The sequence below is a fragment of the Ammospiza caudacuta genome, chromosome 15, assembly GCF_027887145.1.
Source record: "Ammospiza caudacuta isolate bAmmCau1 chromosome 15, bAmmCau1.pri, whole genome shotgun sequence".
Taxonomy (NCBI): domain Eukaryota; kingdom Metazoa; phylum Chordata; class Aves; order Passeriformes; family Passerellidae; genus Ammospiza; species Ammospiza caudacuta.
In genome coordinates, this window is record NC_080607.1 from 18,917,573 (window position 1) to 18,935,429 (window position 17,857).

Consider the following 17,857-nt stretch of genomic DNA (forward strand, 5'->3'; position numbering starts at 1 on the left):
GAAACTGAGAACAGTTATTTACAGGCCTAAAGCCCAACTCCAACTACACTTCAGCTTTCCAGAGATAGGTAGTTCTGTTTTCAGGATACTCACTTCCAAACATGCTGGAAAATCTCAACTATATCCAGTTCTTATTATAAATTCCACTAACGATAAAAACTAGAAAATAATGCTCATTTTAGTTTCATTCTGCTACCTTCACATGGAAAACTCTGCATGAGCTGTCCCCAAATGACAGCTCTGCCTCCATCCATAGTGAACTGATCCCCCAGTTGAATGGCACATCAGTAAATAATTCAGAGGTATTTTTACTGCTCCTGATAAGCACATCAAAGTTAACATCATTGGCCAACATGCTAAAGTCAACATATCTGGTTTATATAAACACAAGAAGCAACTCTACCTGTACTTGAGGGATGTGTTTTTAAGATAAAATCTCGTTCTATCACCCTGTGTAAGAAGTTAGAAACTAAAATATCTCCTAAAGTTCTGAAAGACTTCTGCATGTAAAATAACTATGAAAATCTGACACTGCACTCACTGTGAGCAAATGACAACCCAGAGTTGTTTTGATATTCTGGACAAATATTTACTTTTCTTCCCAGCTTTAAAAGCCTAACCTGCGCTTTCCTTAGCTTTGGGGTATGGGTTTTTTGTTGTGACATCTCCAGAGTGAATGCTTCTCATTCCAATAGATACTTCTAATGATATTTCTGTAGGGTGCATATAATTCACTTACCCTTAAGCATTTGTTTTCTGTTGCACACCTTTACCACAGTTAGTACATGGTAAAGCTCACATTCCTCTAACTCACTGTTTCATGGAAGAGGATTTTGATTTGAATGTGCCTTTCTTATGCTTATGTTTCTCTAAAATACAAGCAACAGCCAGAACCTCAGCAATTTTTCTCACTTGGGTCCCTGAACAACCTCTACAGGATCTCACAGCTCACAGTTCTTGTAACAAGTAAATCTACAGGAAAGCAAGGGATAGAAATAGGTATTAAAAACTAAATAAACATTAAAAAAAAAAAAAAAAACAGAGTAAGAAAACACAAAGAAGTTCATCACTGTTCATCCTGTTCTGACCAGCGGTACAGAGAATGGCTCCATATTGTGCAGTGCCCAAGACATGATCATCACAAAATCACCTAAACAAGGTCTGCATTTTGAAATGTTTGTGTCCCCATCCTGTGATTACTTCTGCTGAAAAAAGAAGGCAATCTAAATTCTATTCCTTCACAACTGTACTATCATAGCTGAACACAGCTTCCGCTCATGCAAAAAAAAGCAGCACGGACAATTTTAACCCTTGCAAGTCATGGGGCACCCAGACACGTCTCCTGTGGCCACTCCTCCCTGTGTGCTGCTGATTCCTCCTGGAGATGCTGGGCTGTATCTGGAGATAACAGACTGGGACAAGGAACACGGGCTGCCTGCAGGATGCTTCACCTGCAGCACTGGGGAACGTTTCTGCATTTCAGCAGGTACAGTCATGACGCTGAGGTACCAGAATCTGTGGTACAATTACCCTGGGGGAAGATGTTTTTCTGCACCAACCTCATGTACTGCTCTGCCTACTGCATTGTTCAAGCAAAAATCAGCCTTGTAGGATAATTGCTTTGTTAATGTCACAGCTCAGACAATAAAAGCACAGCTTACCTTGTCCTTCCAGATGTACATGACCTGCCAAGATGCCATTTCCAACAGCTTATTTAAAAGCAGGATGCAGTTGAGAAACTGAATTTCATGACATAGATGCACATATTTACTAATCGATCAGGGGAAAAAAACCAAGTGAAAAACCCACCCCCTGTGCTTGTCAATAGTTGGATGCAAATCAAAGAATCACTTTAGTCCTTTTTTAAATTGAATTTTAGTGCTCAATCAAAGCTCATGCTGTGCCACAGTTTGAGCAGGCCACTGAGTCATATCATTCAAAGAGAGCAGGACAAAAATATTACTGAATGCTGATCCCTCATTGAAAATGGGCCATTCTCTCATTCTACTTAGATATTTCACTTCTGTAATTAAATTGTACCTGTAGAAATGTACCGCTTCAATTACAAAGCTCTATTACTCAAAATCATTTCCTGAGCACTAAGCCCGCAACACACCAAATCATCCAGAACAGTTCAGCAAAAACATAACGTCATATATCCACATGACTTTCAACTGATACAGTCAGCAAGCACTGACACTCGGCAGGGAAGGGAAATGTAGGAAATGGACCTTCCCAAAAGCAGGCTCAACATGTCATGCTTATTCTCTGAATGCCAGACAACTGAAGATTTTCACCCGGCAAGCTACTGATGTTAATACTTGCCTGCTGCGATTCTGAAACTGAAGTCCATTTATTTCACTTTTACACACCTCTTTCTCTCAATGGTCTATTGCCAGAGAAATTCACAATGAAAGAAGCGAAGCTCAACGTCTGTGTTGCAAACGTGAACTTCAAGTCATTCATTTATGCAATATACCAGCTTAAACATTCAAATGGATGTTACAGCAACGCTGCCTGATCTGACTGAACACATCCGCCCAGTCATTCATGTATTTCAGCTTCTCTTAAACTTCATTTTAGATAAAGGTGTGAAAAACTTTTAAAGATAAAAGCACTAACTTCTGTGGCTTGTACGTGAAGCTGGATCCAGAAGGCAAACTCTGTTGCAAGCATTCGCGTTTGCAACAGGGTTGTTTTAAATATCGCAAAAAAATCTAAATGCAGTAGATGACACAATAAATACCCAGTACCAGCTAGCTGCACAAGCATTGCTAATTCGCAGCTTCAGGCGCTGTTCTATGATTAAGGTGACCGAAAAGCCAAACGCATTTGATGCCCCCCTCGCTGCTCCTCTGTTCGAGCCCAAAGACAACTCTGGCGGATGGGCTGCCCGGTCCGGGAGGGGCAGCTCGGGCAGCGCTGCGGCCCGACGGCCCCGCGGGGCTCCAGGGCTGAGATGCGCCCGAGCGGAGCTGCTCGTGCTCCGGGCGGGCATTGCCGAGCGGGGCTGCCCCTGCCCGGGGAGCGGGGGCAGCTCGCGGTGCCCCCGGAGCGGGGAGCGAGCGGGGAACGAGCGGGGCGGCGGTGCCGGGCAGGGCAGGGCTGGCCCCGGGGCCGGGCAGCAGCGGCGGCATCGCGGGCAGCGGGAGGCACGGCAGGGAGGGAGGGAGGGAGCGCTGCCGCCGGGCCGGGCACGGCCGGCGGGCGCTGCCCCTCACCTGGTAGATGGCGGGCCAGCTGGCGGCCTGGTCCAGCCGCTGGAACTCCTTCTCGATCTCCATGGCGGGGGCCTGGCCCCCCGCGCCGCTCCGGCTGCAGCTGCTGCCGAGGCCGCGGCGGCTCTGCCCGGCCCCCGCCCTCCCGCTGCCGCCGGAACTGCGCACCCGCCCCGGCGACGCGACGTCCGGGGCGGCGGGAGCGGGGCCGGGCCCGCCCCACGGCCCGGGGGGCTGCGGGGGCCGCGCCGGGGGCAGCGCGCCCCGCCCGGGCCTTCCCCGAGCCCGCGGGCCCGAGGCCGCCGCCGGCTGCGAGCGGGGCGGGCCCGGGGCGCCCCTCGGCCCCCGCGGCCCCGGCCCGGCCCAGGGAACGGCGGCCCCGGCCCGGCGGAGGGGCCGCGGGGCGGCGGCGACGGCGAGGACGCGGCGGAGCGGGGCCATTCTGTCCCCGGGCCGGGCTGTGCCGGCCGCCAGGAGCGGCTCGGGTCGGCTCGGGTCATGCGCTGTCGCGGCGGGACGGCCCGCGGTGCTGGCACGCTCCGGCGGGCAGGGCGGTGCGGGCACGGGCACGGGCACCGAGGGACCGCGGGGGGACCGCGGGGCCGGGTCTGGCCGTGCACCCGGCTGGCATGCGGCTCCGCGGGCTCCGTAGCCTCCGGCAGCACATTGCTCTTGCTGCAGACAGATGGAGAGGGCTTCCGCTCTTAACGCGGTCTGCAGAATGAAATCAGTCCTGCCAGTTTCTCCTTTCGATGGAAGGAAATGGACAAGCTCCGCGTGCTATTTGATCATCTGTTCTCTTGCATTCCTGCTCCGGAATGGCCATTGCTGCCCAGGTGCTATAGCCCTGTCCGAGGGGGCAAACCTGCCAGTCTACCTCAGCTTTTCCATAAGGCCATTGATTTCTAAATGGAATTGTAGCCTACACGTCTCAGAGAGCCCTCATCCATAGTGCTGAATTTGAAATGCAGATATTCCAACCAGACAGACATAGATATCCCAAGTCATGTATCACAAACAAATTGATACTCGGTTGGAAATTTCACAGAGTAACCTAGAAAATTAGTGTATCACATTTCTTCATAAATCTCTGTCCATTACAGTGGCAATATGTCTGGCAAGTAACATTTTAAATGTGTCCAGCTGGTTCAAGAAATGATTTTACTAAATAATTGGAAATTTTTGAGCAGATGGACTACTTCATAAATATTTGCTTTTATCTGTGTATGCCCATATAAAAGAAGTAAGAAGCAATTTCCAGAGTGGCACACGTTGTGACTCTCGTTTTGGCGAAACACAGCAAATTGATGGATGTGCTATGGAATTCTGGCTTTCGTTTTACACGCAACGATATCCAGGACTAGAAAACCGAGACCCTCACAATATGCAGATACAAATTTATGCCAAATCATAGAATTATTTGTGTTGGAAAATCCCTTCAAGGCCATCAAATGTAAGCTGTGCCCATCCCCACCTTGTCCCCAGCCCAGAGCTCTGAGTGCCACCCCCAGGAATTCCTGGGACACCTCCAGGATGGACACTCCAACCCTCCCTGGGCAGTTCCAGTGCCTGAGCCCCCTTTCCATGGGGAAATTCCTGCTGTGCCCACCCTGAGCCTGCCCTGAGCCCCCTTTCCATGGGGAAATTCCTGCTGTGCCCACCCTGAGCCTGCCCTGAGCCCTCTTTCCATAGGGAAATTTCTGCTGTGCCCCCCCTGAGCTGCCCTGGCCCAGTCTGAGGCCGTTCCCTCTGCTCCTGTCCCTGTTCCCTGGAGCAGAGCCCGACCCCCCGGCTGTGCCCTCCTGGCAGGAGCTGTGCAGAGCCAGAAATTCCCCCCGAGCCTCCTTTGATCCAGGTTCAGGCCCTTCCCAGCTCCCTCAGCCCCCTCACAGGACACTCCGGACCCTTCCCCAGCTTTGTGGATATGCTCTGGCATGAAAGCTTTATCTCCTCGGCACCTCGTGCCCACACTGTTCAGGTACCCAGTCCTGGAGGGGACGCTGGCATGTTCAGGGTTGGTCAGCCTGGTCAGCTGCACCCTTTGCTGCCTGATCAGCGTGGGGGCAGCAGCAGCTGTGAGGGGCCCGTGTGGCCTCAGTGTCCGTGTGGGAGCGGGACAGGAGCGGGCAGCAGGGACAGCGGGGCAGCGCCGGTGCCACACGGCAGCGGGGACAGCCGGGCAGCGTCCCTCGGCAGTGAGGGCAGCGGGACAGCGTGCCTCGGCAGCAGGGACAGCTGGGCAGCGGGATTTGGCTGGGACAGACCTGCCAGGGGGCAGGTGAGCAGAGATGAGAGTGAGGACAAAGAGATGCGACATCGGAGACCGGGCTGGGACTCAACGCCGGGCCGGGAGTCGATCAGCGAGCCACGTCGGGCCCGTGGTACCTCAGGTGTGTGAGAGCTGGGGGGGGGCCCTCAGGTGTGTGAGAGCTGGGGCGGGGGGGGACCCTCAGGTACGTGAGGGTTGGGGGTTACACAGGTGTGCGCGAGCCCGGCTCCATCAGGTGTGCGCAGACGGGGATTACACAGGTGTGTGCAGGCTGGGCTCCATCAGGTGTGCGCAGACGGGGGTTACACAGGTGTGTGCGGCCTGGGGTCCATCAGGTGTGCGCAGACGGGGGTTACACAGGTGTGTGCGGCCTGGGGTCCATCAGGTGTGCGCAGACGGGTGTTACACAGGTGTGTGCGGCCTGGGCTCCATCAGGTGTGCGCAGACGGGGGTTACACAGGTGTGTGCGGCCTGGGCTCCATCAGGTGTGCGCAGACGGGGGTTACACAGGTGTGTGCGGCCTGGGGTCCATCAGGTGTGCGCAGACGGGGGTTACACGGGTGTGCGCGAGCCCGGCTTTCTCAGGTGTGCGCGAGCCCGGCTCCATCAGGTGAGCGCGGACGGGGGTTACAGAGGTATGTGAGGGCTGAGGGGTTACACAGATGTGCACGGGCCCGGGCCCCTCAGGTATGCGCGGTCCGGAGTTTCTCAGGTGTGCGCGAGGTCTGGATCCCTCAGGCGTGTGCTGCCCCAGGTCCTTCAGTTTTGTGCGGTCCCGGCTCCGTCAGGCGTGCGCGGTCCGGGCCCCTCCCCAGCCCGCAGCCGGGCTGCTGTCCCGGCAGAGCTCCGGTGGGGAGCCCCGGCAGAAGCCCCCGCGGCAGCCGCACCCCGCGATCCCGCGATCCCGCAATCCCGCACCCCGCAGCCCGCAATCCCGCAATCCCGCATCCCGCACCCCGCAGTCCCGCAATCCCGCAATCCCGCAGCCCGCAATCCCGCAATCCCGCAATCCCGCAATCCCGCAGCCCGCAATCCCGCAATCCCGCACCCCGCAGCCCGCAATCCCGCAGCCCGCAATCCCGCAGTCCCGCAGCCCGCAATCCCGCAGTCCCGCAGACCGCAATCCCGCAGCCCGCAATCCCGCAATCCCGCAGTCCCGCAATCCCGCAGCGATGGCAGGAGCCGCTGGGTGTCACTGCTCCATCGTTGTGCTGCGGGAACGCGGGGAGCTGGAATCCAGCCCTGCCCAGCGCCGGGGCCAGGTGGGAACGGCACGGCTCCTCCTCGTGCAAGCTTTTACACTGTTCCTTTCCATTCCTCACTGTGAATATGTACTTTGCCAGTGGCCAAATGTTTCAGCCTGAAATGCTTCTATAGGCAAAATTGGCCCTGGCATACCTTGGCTTGTTTTGTAAGGTTTCTTTGGTGGCTTCTGAACTACTCCCTTCTTAGTAGGAAGCAGTACAAATAAATTTAAAAAAAAAAAAAAAAAAAAAAAAAAAAAAAAAAAAAACCAGAAAAACAGAAACCCTAAACATCTTACAATACAATTTATTGATGGTTGGGATAGAATAGGGAAGGTAATAGGAATGTGTGGATTGGAATTGTTACATCTGTTTTCATGACATTTCCAGTCCTGGCTCGCAATGGGAAAAGGGTAAGTTAATCTCTGGATTTATAACTTCACCTGAAGCCAAAGGGGGTTTAACCCGGTGCTGAATTGAGCACAACTGGCTCCACGGTTTTGGATACCTGTCCCAGTAGAGTTGAAGGTCTGAAATATATTCCAGCCAAGAATATGGGCTGGAAACAGCCACTTGGATCAGACATCTGTGCCCTACAAACATGTTCACCCTTTAATACATATTTAATCCTCAAATTGTGCCTCCACACACAAATGCACAGCAGAAAAAATTTCCTAACAGCCTTTATGAAATTTATGATCCACCTTACAAAATACTAAAAGTTGCAAAATCTGCTAAGTATTACAGGGGAAAAAAAACACAGAAGAGATTAAAAGTATTACTGGTGACTTAGATCCATATAATAATGGAGGATTAGGTAAATAAAATTGATCTGTGGTCTCAGGACACAACCCTTCTTGCACTTTGCACAGAAGAAGGCGGTCCCTTCCCAAAATAATTCCAACCTGTGCAACTTAAGGCACACTGTTTTTTCATCCCAGAATAGTCTGATTCAGAGGTTTTGGTTTTCAAATTGTCCACTAGAGTCTGGCCCTTGAAATGTCAGTGAGAATCCAGGGGAAAGGGTAGGATTGTGTTATTTCTACTTCATGGAAAAGGCAGGTGCTTGTCCCAGCACAATCCTACATTTCATAGCCTTCTCTTCATCCTCTGCAGCTCCAAGTAACTTATGGAGAAAGTTGTGAATACACAAATGCACAAAATCACTGTGGAGTGGCAGGGTGTGTGACTGCCCAGGGCTCGCTGCTCTGCCAGCTCTCAGGCTTTGGCTTTGGGGAAACAAGTTCTGCATGGGATGGGGTGGGATGGGATGAAACGGAACTTAAACGCTGGAAACAGGACTAGGACACCAAAAACTCTGCTACTGCCTCTGTTAAAGGAAAATAACTTGTGTGTGTGTGCCTGAGCAGCTCCTGCTGTTCGGATCTTTCAGAGCCCCCATGGGTTTGCAGGGTGGCTCGTTCCCTGCTGTGGTAGGAGCAGGTAGAGGCAGAAAGCTTTAATCAGAGCTGTTAATGACTGTCTCACCGTTGGGTGGCACTCCAGTCCTTACTGCTCGTGGTGAGCACAGCTTGGATTTTACTCGTGCACAGGATTTTTAAGTCAAGTAGTAACGATTGGGAAGACTTTTTTATGGCTAATGTGATAATGGAGTACAATTACACTTGCAGGGCTGGCTTTGGTTTCACAGCATTATGCTTTAGGGGGTCTGTGTTGAAATCTTGCTAGATTGTTTAGTTTTCTAAATAAAGATTTCCACATGCAGTTGGTTCTGTCATGAGGGACTCAGGTGTGATGGACTCTGTGGTGTCAGGAGAGATGTGTGTGTGTTTGATTGTAAGGTAATTTATCCCCGGGCTTTCAGCCACTGTTTTGTGCTTTATGCAGTGTTTTAGATTAGTGAGAGAATGTTTTCAGCAGCCCTTTCCTTAAATGATCCTTTTCCTTGCAGCAGATGCAGCATCCCTGAGTCTGGAATCACTTTCACCTCCGCTTCCAGGGCTGCAGAACGGTGAGTGCTGCACTCTGCCCATCTCTAGTCTGGCAAGCAGAAATATTCTCCCCCTCACACTGAAGATACAAATGTTCACTGTCTGCATTTCATTCAAAGTTGTGACTGCTGGTTTTACAAATGCAGGGGAGCATTAGCTCTGTGGTTACTGTCACAGCACAGGTTTTTACTGAGACAGGGTGTCCTTGGTGGCACCGTGAGCGCAGCATGGCAAGCAGGGCAAGCAGCTGCTGCGGATTTACCTGGGATTCCTGCAGGGTTTGCAGTCTGCCCCAAATTCCTGGCTGCCAGCAGCCTTGGCTTGGAGCAAAGTGAGCTCCATTTATGATTTGCTGGCTGCTTTGAGGCTGGGTACCCAAGGAGAAGTGTGTGGCAGCAAGGCTGACCGAGCCTCACCTCCTCTGCCACCTGCTGCTGGTTTCTGTGGTATCCCAGCGCTGCAGCTCTGCCAGCCCCAGGGTTTATGCAGCTGCACTGGGGAATGGAGGTGGGAACAATGCTACTTTAAAAAATACCAAAATCCCCCAAAAAACACCACCACCAAAAACCACACCCCACAAAAAAAAAAAAAAAAAAAGAGCTTTCTTCTGGATTAGTTTTAAGCAAGATGAGGTCTCTAGTACAGTAAACCACATGGCACATAAACAATATTTCTAGTGTTATAAAATGTTGTTATTTGTTGTAATAATAATAATAATAATAATAATAATAATAAAAAATTATTATTATTATTATTATTATTATTATTATTATTATTATTATTGTTGTTATTGTTATATCCATGCCATCCATAAGTAAGACTGTAGTTACAACAAATATCTTGTGTGGAAAGAGCAGCCTGAATTCCTTTTTGTCTAGGAGGAGAACAAAAGCCTTCTCATTTCAGGTAAGCCTTTTGGAAAAACAGTGATAGGGAAATAAAATCTTATCCATTTTAACCAATATTTCCTCGAAGCAAGTGTGACTATTTTTATACTGTCCTCCAAAGAGCAGTTATTTCTGGAGGCACATCTTAGTGCTTTTACAGTGAGAGTTTTGTCACTCCTTATTTATTTCCCATAACGGAAGAGGAGCTCAGATCAACTCCCTTTTGCTGGGTCCGAGGGGCTCAGTAAAACTGCTTGTGAAACTGCCACCACATTTGGGATGGCAGCAGGGAGATTTACACATTGTGTTCCCCCTGCACTGTACATAAACAAGTATCTTTCGGCTGAAACATTTTGTACAAGTGAGATACAGTAAAAAAGTCTGGCCCACTTTGAAAAGTAAATGGGACAGAAAAGTCCCTCTGCAGGGCAAAGAAACTTCAGTGCATGGCTGGCCCTGGTGGCCACCTGCCCAAAGAGGGGCCTATGAAACTTTCTGCTGATGGGTTATCTGAATCTTATCTGCTCAAACACTTCAGAGTTCAGCAGAAGCAGCCAAAGTCAATTTCTGCTCAGAGTGTTTTAAACAAAAAATAAACAGAAGGGAGAAGCTGCGCGTGTGCAGGAGGAGGCGTTGGGGTGGAGAATGGGCAGGGTGGTGCGGCTGGGGAGGGGATGGTTTAACCCACGTTGGCTCTCCTGAAATCCTCCTGGGGCTGTCCGTTGTTTTCTCAAATGAAAACTAAATTGCACAATCCATAATTGTGGTGGTGGAGAGCTGCTGGTGCTCTCTCTGACCTGCTGGGTAGGTGAAGCAATTGTCAGTATAAATTAGAAAACAACTGTGTCATTATTCAGTGACAGTTATCTGGTTCTGCACAGCCTTCTGAAACGTGTGAAACAGAAACATAGTTTTCAGGTCTTTGTTAATATTTTAAAGTACTAAAAAAACCCAAACCAAACCCCTTCTCAGTGTGCACTGATGGTTGAGATGAGTTATCTGCTCTCTGCTACCCTCCCACCTGGATCAGGTGTTCTCAGCCCAGACATCCAGCTACCTTAACTCAGAATGGAAATGGAGATGGTTGTATTTCACCTGTAATTTCTCTTTCAGCCTATTAACACCTTGTCTATTGAATGTAAGGGCTTGTGTTCTCTGCTAACCTGTCACCAGTGGCTTTCAGAGCCACTCTGTTCCAAAGGAAACACCAAGAATGATTGTGCCAGTTTAGTGTCCTTAAAGATCAGTTCCTTTCTCTGTCTGTGGCATCAGGCACACCACATATGAATCCTCTCTGAGTGCTCCTGATCAAGAATTGAATCACAAGATTTTCTTTATAAAGAAAACCCTTCCAACAGGAATGAATCTCTCTTTTGTAGCTGATAAAATAGGAGAAAATTTAACCAAACCGATTTATTCTGGTTCCTATGAAAAATGTTGTCAGTGAAAACATGGAACACTTACAAAATATCAACATTTCACTCCTATCTGCATGTAGATCAATATGAGTGGGTCACAGTGACCTCTCAGGGAGCAGGTGTGTGTGGCAACCAAAACTAATATGTATTTTAAGGACTAAGGTCCTTAAAAAAACAGAAACCACTTTTATCCACAGACGATCTATTCCCAACAGGATAATTTCTATACTATTTTATAGTTGGTTTCAGGGAAATTTTAGCTTTTTAGTTGTTGTAGTAGTTTGGGGTTTTTTCCCACAAAGACTTTGAAACAAGGGACTTCATTTCTGCTACAGCAAAGCATTTTCAATGTTTTCAATTAGAACATCTTGTTTTATGAAGTGAAAAATCTCTGCTGCCAGAGCATAGTTTGAAGTGCAGGAAAAGGCGGTGTCTTCACAGGAAATTGCCATTTTTCAGTGAAGCAGCATCTCTGAAATTCATTCCACCATGTAACACTTCAGTGAATCACAATAGTCTGGGGTTCAAGGTTTACTTTCCTTGTCTGAAATAGAAATATGTAGCTGAGCTTGGGAGAGCAGGGATTGAGCACTGCTTGGGAATGTTTTAGCAAAGCATCCTTTGTCTAAAAGTGCTGTTTCTGGGAGAGAAAACACTTGTGGCTGTGTGCTTTTTGCAAAAGACATCTGAGCCTCAGCTGGAATTTGTAGCCAAAGGAAGAGAACGTGAGAGAGGTGCAGTGGTCAGTGCTGGCGGCCCCAGCTTTGCCTTGTGCCTCCCAGAAGTGTCTCAGAGAATTGGCTCTCTGAGATTTGTCTGCCTTTACAAGGGTTACGTGCTCGTGTTCTCCTCTTGGAAAAGATTTGGAAGATCTTTAGCTGTTGCAGTTTGGGACGCAGCCCGATTTTGATACCTGAGGATATTTCTCAGGTGTTTATTCCTGTCCAGCCTCGGGTGGTTCAGGCAGTGGTTGCATCCAGTGGCTCCCAGCCTTTTCCAGTCTCGCTGTGCATTTTGGTTCCACTCCTCCTCTCTGGGGGTGTTTGTGCCCTGCCGTCCTGCACGTGCTGCCCAGATGAGCAGAGCCACGGGGTGCATGATCCACCTCGTGCCCTGCAGCCCTGGCACCCTGTCCCTGCCTGGACGAGGTGGGGCTCTGCACACCCAAAACCAAAACTCTCTGCGGGGACAACAAGACAGCTGGGGCTTGTTTGTGTTTAGCTTTGCACGTTCTGCACATAAGCCATTGATCCCAAGGAAATAATGAAGAGGAGAAAATCCATTAAATAAGTTATTCAAAAAATATCACAGAACTTGTCAAATTAATGATTTCACAAGAGGCATCCAACTAATTGTTTTTGCAATACAGCAGTTTTTTAGGGATTAGAGAAAATCCAAACTGTTGGCAGGCAAAATCCAGCTGAGATGAGATTAAAATTTTGCATTAGAGCTTAAAAGTATGGAAAATGTTGAATTGAATAATTGTCAGATTTTTTTAAATGATTTTTTTTTTCGCTTTTGTGAAGCAGCTTTTATCAATGCAAAGCCAGGCGTAGGAGAAGGATGAATGTATGAGCCTTAGGGCAGTTGATGTTGACCAAAGAGTGGTAAATGCTCAGTAATGAAGTTTTGTTCAAAGAGAAGTGGCTCAGTGAGATGTGAAGCTAGCAGAGCATCCATTACAAATTAAGAGATAAATCTGTGGCTACTTTGAAAATATTCTTTATTGCTCAAACTAAGAGCAGTTGTTCAATAAGAACAATTCGCAAAAGGGATGAAAAAATAATGTTACAATTATGGTTTAAATGTTATGAGATTAGAAAAGGAAAATAACTTATAATTTAGTCATTATGAAATAATGCCAAATGGATAGGTAATATTTTCTCCATGTGGGGGTTTTAACTCAAATGAACATGAAGCCAGGATTATCTTTCAATGATAATGTGACTTGACAAAAATTCCCTTTCATTAATCCATGCACATGTACATTAATCCATGTAGGTGTAGCTTGCAGTTCACTATGGACACTGCCCGTGGTATTTCAGAGTGCTCAGCTTTATCAGCTGTCATTATTAACTGTGCCTGCATTGCTCCTGCTGATTAGCAGGTAGTGGGATAGTGAGATAAGCAAGGCATGAGAGGTTTATAGACACGGGCACCCCAGTTAAACTCTCCATGGAGCAGGGCAGGCCAATTTTCTGTGAAGAGTGGGGATGCTATTGTCCAGATTTGTCTCATTTCAGCTTAAGTAGTTCCAGATTTCAGTGAAACGTCATGCTTGTGAACTCTTTTTTCTTCATATGTCCCTGATGACTGGGTATATTCAGCTGAAACGGGGTTTGGACACTCCACTTACTGAGGCTGCGAGTCTGATGACCTGGGCCAGAAGGAATTGCTGAAATTGGCTTCTGGAATGTAATGAGATATTCTTGAGTCTCGTTCAGGCTCACACTGAGGCAGGAGGCGCCCAGCTCATTTCCCAAGATGTCCTTCCTGCCTGCCTCCTTGAAGAGGCACTGGGGTTCAGAGAGCTGTCTGCTGGCAATTGCTGAGCAGCCTCAAACTCCAGAGTGGTTGAAACTCAGCATTTTCTGTGAAGAGCCCAAGAACTCCAACGGTCAGGAAGGTGATGGACATCTGCAGAAGATTTTATTGGGAATTACATTTTAAATTACTGACATACACATTTGTTTCCAGAATTAATTCCATGATAGACTATCTAACATTCATAGACAGTTCAGAAATTTCTCCTATAAACTTCTGTAAGTCAGTGGCTGCAATGCTACAGCTGTGGGTATCAGGGATGGAACTCTGGTGGTTGTCAATCAGGAATTCCAAATTCATATCAGCAATACCTATTGCACTTGTTGCAATTCAAATACTTCCTAGTCCTTTTAATATTTATTATGATTTTATTTCTGTGCTTAGTAGTTAGTTTGGAAGCTTGGTGGTTTTTGTTTTTTACCCAGCACCTCAATTATGGTTACGAAGAGACTTTCAAGATTGTTTTTCTGTCCTTAAACCACCTTCTGAGTTTTGTGTACTAACACTGCAAAATCTCTACTTAAAAACCTGTTTAATATTTAACTCAAATAAACAGAACAGAGATTTTTTTTAATATACAAATCAATCGCAGACCAAAAAATAAATCTTTGGATCATTGTGTTTCAAATAATTTGAAATAAAAAGCAAGAATGAACAGACCTTTTGGAGCACTTCAGCAAGTGCTGCAAAGAGCAGGATGGAAAGTATAAAGTATTTTAGGACATCTTTTTGCTGTGTGCTGTCTGTGTTAATAAGATTGGTGCTTTGGAGTGGTAACCTAAGAAGGTGCTGTGCAGAAAAGCAAAAGCCAAATATTGGACCTGACATAGTTCATTGAATTTTCTGCTGATTTGCCCTCAGCCTCGTTCTGTAAACTCCCTCTTCCCAGGCCGGGTGATAAGTTTCTACTTGCTGCTGTTTTTTTCCGCGGTGGAGCTGCTGTCCCAGTGCCAGCACATTATGTTCCTGGTTAGAGCCGTGACGTCAAATGGCATCTGGCTGCAGGCCAGGGAATGCTGCTGGGAAGGAGGCAGTGAATGAATGGAGTTTTGAGCTCACGCTGGAGCTGCCTCTTGCGGAGCCAGGAATCCTCTGTGGTGCTCAGTCAGCTGGGTAATGGACATTTATCAGTGCTGCTTAACAGCACTGCCAGGAGCTTCAGTGGGGACTCCCAGCACGGACAGCAATTCGGGAAAAATGTCATAAACTTCAGGTTCAGAACTGGGAATAGTCAGGAGAAGCATCAAGGAAGAAAGATGTGATTCAGTGCAAAGTGAATTCTGCTAAATTCTAAATATAGTAAGTGGAAGAAGCCTGAGCCTGGAATAGTTACTGTCCAGTGCTCAGAAACTGAAACAGAGCACACATTCCAAATTGTAAACATTCCTGTGAGCTAACCTAGTAACAATGCATTTCTTTTTAAAATAACCTCCTTATCTCTGCATGACAATACACTTCTGTTACCTGTACATTTGCAAAACCGAGGGATCAAAATTATCAAAATTCCAGTCAGGATTCACCATCATTGTCTGTATGCAGTTTTAGTCATTGCAGTCAGGTTCCATGTCCTCTCCAATGCCCAGCCTTGCATGGAAGAAATAATCTTCCTGTGACAATACTGTACCTGCTTGCCTTCAGTTTCAGTATCTGGAGCTCTTCAGCAGCTGTTTGCACAGAAACAGTAAATGGAACGTTTAGAGCATCCTCAGAAGTTAGCTACTGCCTAGGCTTGGCAGGAGAACAGAGCACAGCCTTGAATTTATAAGGGAGAAGGGAATTCACATATGGAAGCTACACGGGTGGATGCTGGGGCATAACATGCCAGCTGGGCCCTTCTGATGTGCAAAACCAGGAGCTGATGAATTTCGGGCTGTCTGTGGTACTCAGAGCTCTTCATGGCACACAGTAAAGAACAGCATTGAACACATCTGTGCACTCAGACGATTGCAATAAATGTTTTACTGTTCCATAATTTAAAGACACTGTAATCCAGACTGAGAAAGAATTCACACTTCTAAATTAATTTTGCTGATTGCTGCTACTCTTCAACGAATATAAAGGTGCACTTCTAAATCTTCCACTCCATAGGAAGCGATATAACAATTATAACTATTTTGGCATCCAGGAGATGCACAATGCCCCATTGCAGGAAAATGCCTGTATTCTTGGAGGTATTTACATGTTTCTTTGAAAGGATTCGTGCTCCTCCCTTAGGGGCTCCTCCAAGCTCTCCTCATGCCCCTGTTCACACCTCTCACCTCCGCAGAGGCCCTGCTGCAGCCCCAGCCCCTGGCTTTAATGCTCCAGGGCTCCTCTCCTCACAGGCTCCACAGCTCCTTTTTCCCACAGAAGTGAAGGGAGCAGTAGGGGATGTGGGAATTTTGTAATGGGTGGGCCTCAAAACTTTGTGTTTTATTTGGGTTAGTTCCCCCAAATTTCCATGCTGCTGGCCCAACCAATTCAGTCTGGTTTGGTCAGCTGATAACAGGGCTGGACTACATGGTGGCACTTTTGAATCCAGGCAGTGCCACAACACATGACTACAAAGAGCTAAATAATGACAATTAACTGGACTTCCTTGAACCTTCCGAGAAATATTCTGATTTATTCATAGCAAAGGTTCAGAGCTGCTCATGCTTTAATTGAACCACTTCACTCATCCCTAAATGAAAACAGTTGCAGTGTCCAACGTACATAGCCCCAGGCACCGTAAAACAATCAGATGAAAAGACTTTGCTTTGTCTTATTTATTTACTTGAAGCTAAAGAAAATGCCAAAATTCTGCCCTTGAATAAATCACCACTTTTTACATGCTTTACCCCAGGCACAAGTTCCAGTTTTTTCCTAACTCATGAGTTGTTTTTGTTTGTATTTGTGTTTGTATATTTTTTATATCCGAGTTGTTTACTTTTCCTGCTTCTTAAAATTGTCTCTTCTCTTTAGAAGTAGGGGAGAAGGAAAGATATTGAGGTGAAACCACAACATGTTTTCATTTTCATGTAACAAACAGATCTTTTTTCACGAGCTTCTTGAGGCACTAAATACCAAATATGGCTTGGGACAATAAATTATACAATTCTTCAGAGAATGCAGAGCTGGGAAAAGAAGAAATTCAAGTGTTTGCAACATGTTTTAAGAGAGATAGCTGACTGAGAATTCATTAACTCTACGTTGTCTCATTATTTGTATTTGTAAAAGATACTCATATTATTTATCCTTTTGCTGCTCACTGCCAGTGGGACAGTCCTTACGAGTATTTGTACCATTATTTCTGTTTTTGAAATGCCTTTCTTACAAATTTAGCAAAATCCCCATGAAACTGAGGCTGCCAGGTTCAGAATGAGAGTCTGTGTCAGTCTGCCCTGATGGCTGCTTGGTGAGCGCTCTGTGGTTTGCAAATTGAGTCCTGCAAATTGAGTTTGCAAATAGAGCCCAGGAATCAGCTCTAGAGAACCCTCCTGCAGGGACAGGGATAAAACCTCACCTGCCCCTCCTTGCAGAGGGGCTGAGCTACCTGAGGCACACTGTGCAGGAGCATTCCCTCCCTGGGGCACTGCAGGGTAAGGAGGAACAATCACTTTGTACCACGCCAAGGTGGTTCTGCAGCAATGAAATGATGTAAGGGGGGCTCAGGCTGAGGAGACGCAGCTTGGCTGGTTCTGACTGGTAAATTGCTCTGTATGTGCCTTGTGTCAGAAGCTTCGGACACCTTCACATCAGGATTGGATAGAATGTCCTAGAGTCTCTGTGGGGCCTGGCATTGTCCAGCAGAGCAGCCAAGGATCCCAGAGTGCCCATGTCCTTCAGGGACCCAGTCAGAGCCCAGGGACACCCAGCAGAGAATTCAGCTTCTCTGGGACACCCAGCAGAGAAATTCAGCTTCTCTGGGACACCCAGCAGAGAAATTCAGCTTCTCTGGGACACCCAGCAGAGAATTCAGCTTCTCTGGGACGCCCAGCAGAGAAATTCAGCTTCTCTGGGACACCCAGCAGAGAAATTCAGCTTCTCTGGGACACCCAGCAGAGAATTCAGCTTCTCTGGGACGCCCAGCAGAGAATTCAGCTTCTCTGGGACGCCCAGCAGAGAAATTCAGCTTCTCTGGGACACCCAGCAGAGAATTCAGCTTCTCTGGCACACCCAGCAGAGAATTCAGCTTCTCTGGGACACCCAGCAGAGAATTCAGCTTCCCCAGGGACACCCAGCAGAGAATTCAGCTTCCCCAGGGACACCCAGCAGAGAAATTCAACTTCTCTGGGACGCCCAGCAGAGAAATTCAACTTCTCTGGGACACCCAGCAGAGAATTCAGCTTCTCTGGGACACCCAG

The 17,857-nt window shown here is 47.7% G+C and overlaps 1 protein-coding gene across 2 annotated transcripts in view; it reads right to left on the reverse strand.

The window, feature by feature from the left end:
- PTPN1 (protein tyrosine phosphatase non-receptor type 1) overlaps window positions 1-3,375 on the reverse strand; it is a 31,560-nt gene extending 28,185 nt beyond the window's left edge. For both annotated transcript variants that reach the window (XM_058814727.1, XM_058814726.1), the window contains exon 1: window positions 3,222-3,375. In XM_058814727.1, coding sequence (XP_058670710.1) covers window positions 3,222-3,284 — 63 coding nt within the window. In that variant the 5' untranslated portion in view covers window positions 3,285-3,375. The remainder of the gene's footprint in view (window positions 1-3,221) is intronic.
- Window positions 3,376-17,857: the final 14,482 nt, after the last annotated feature.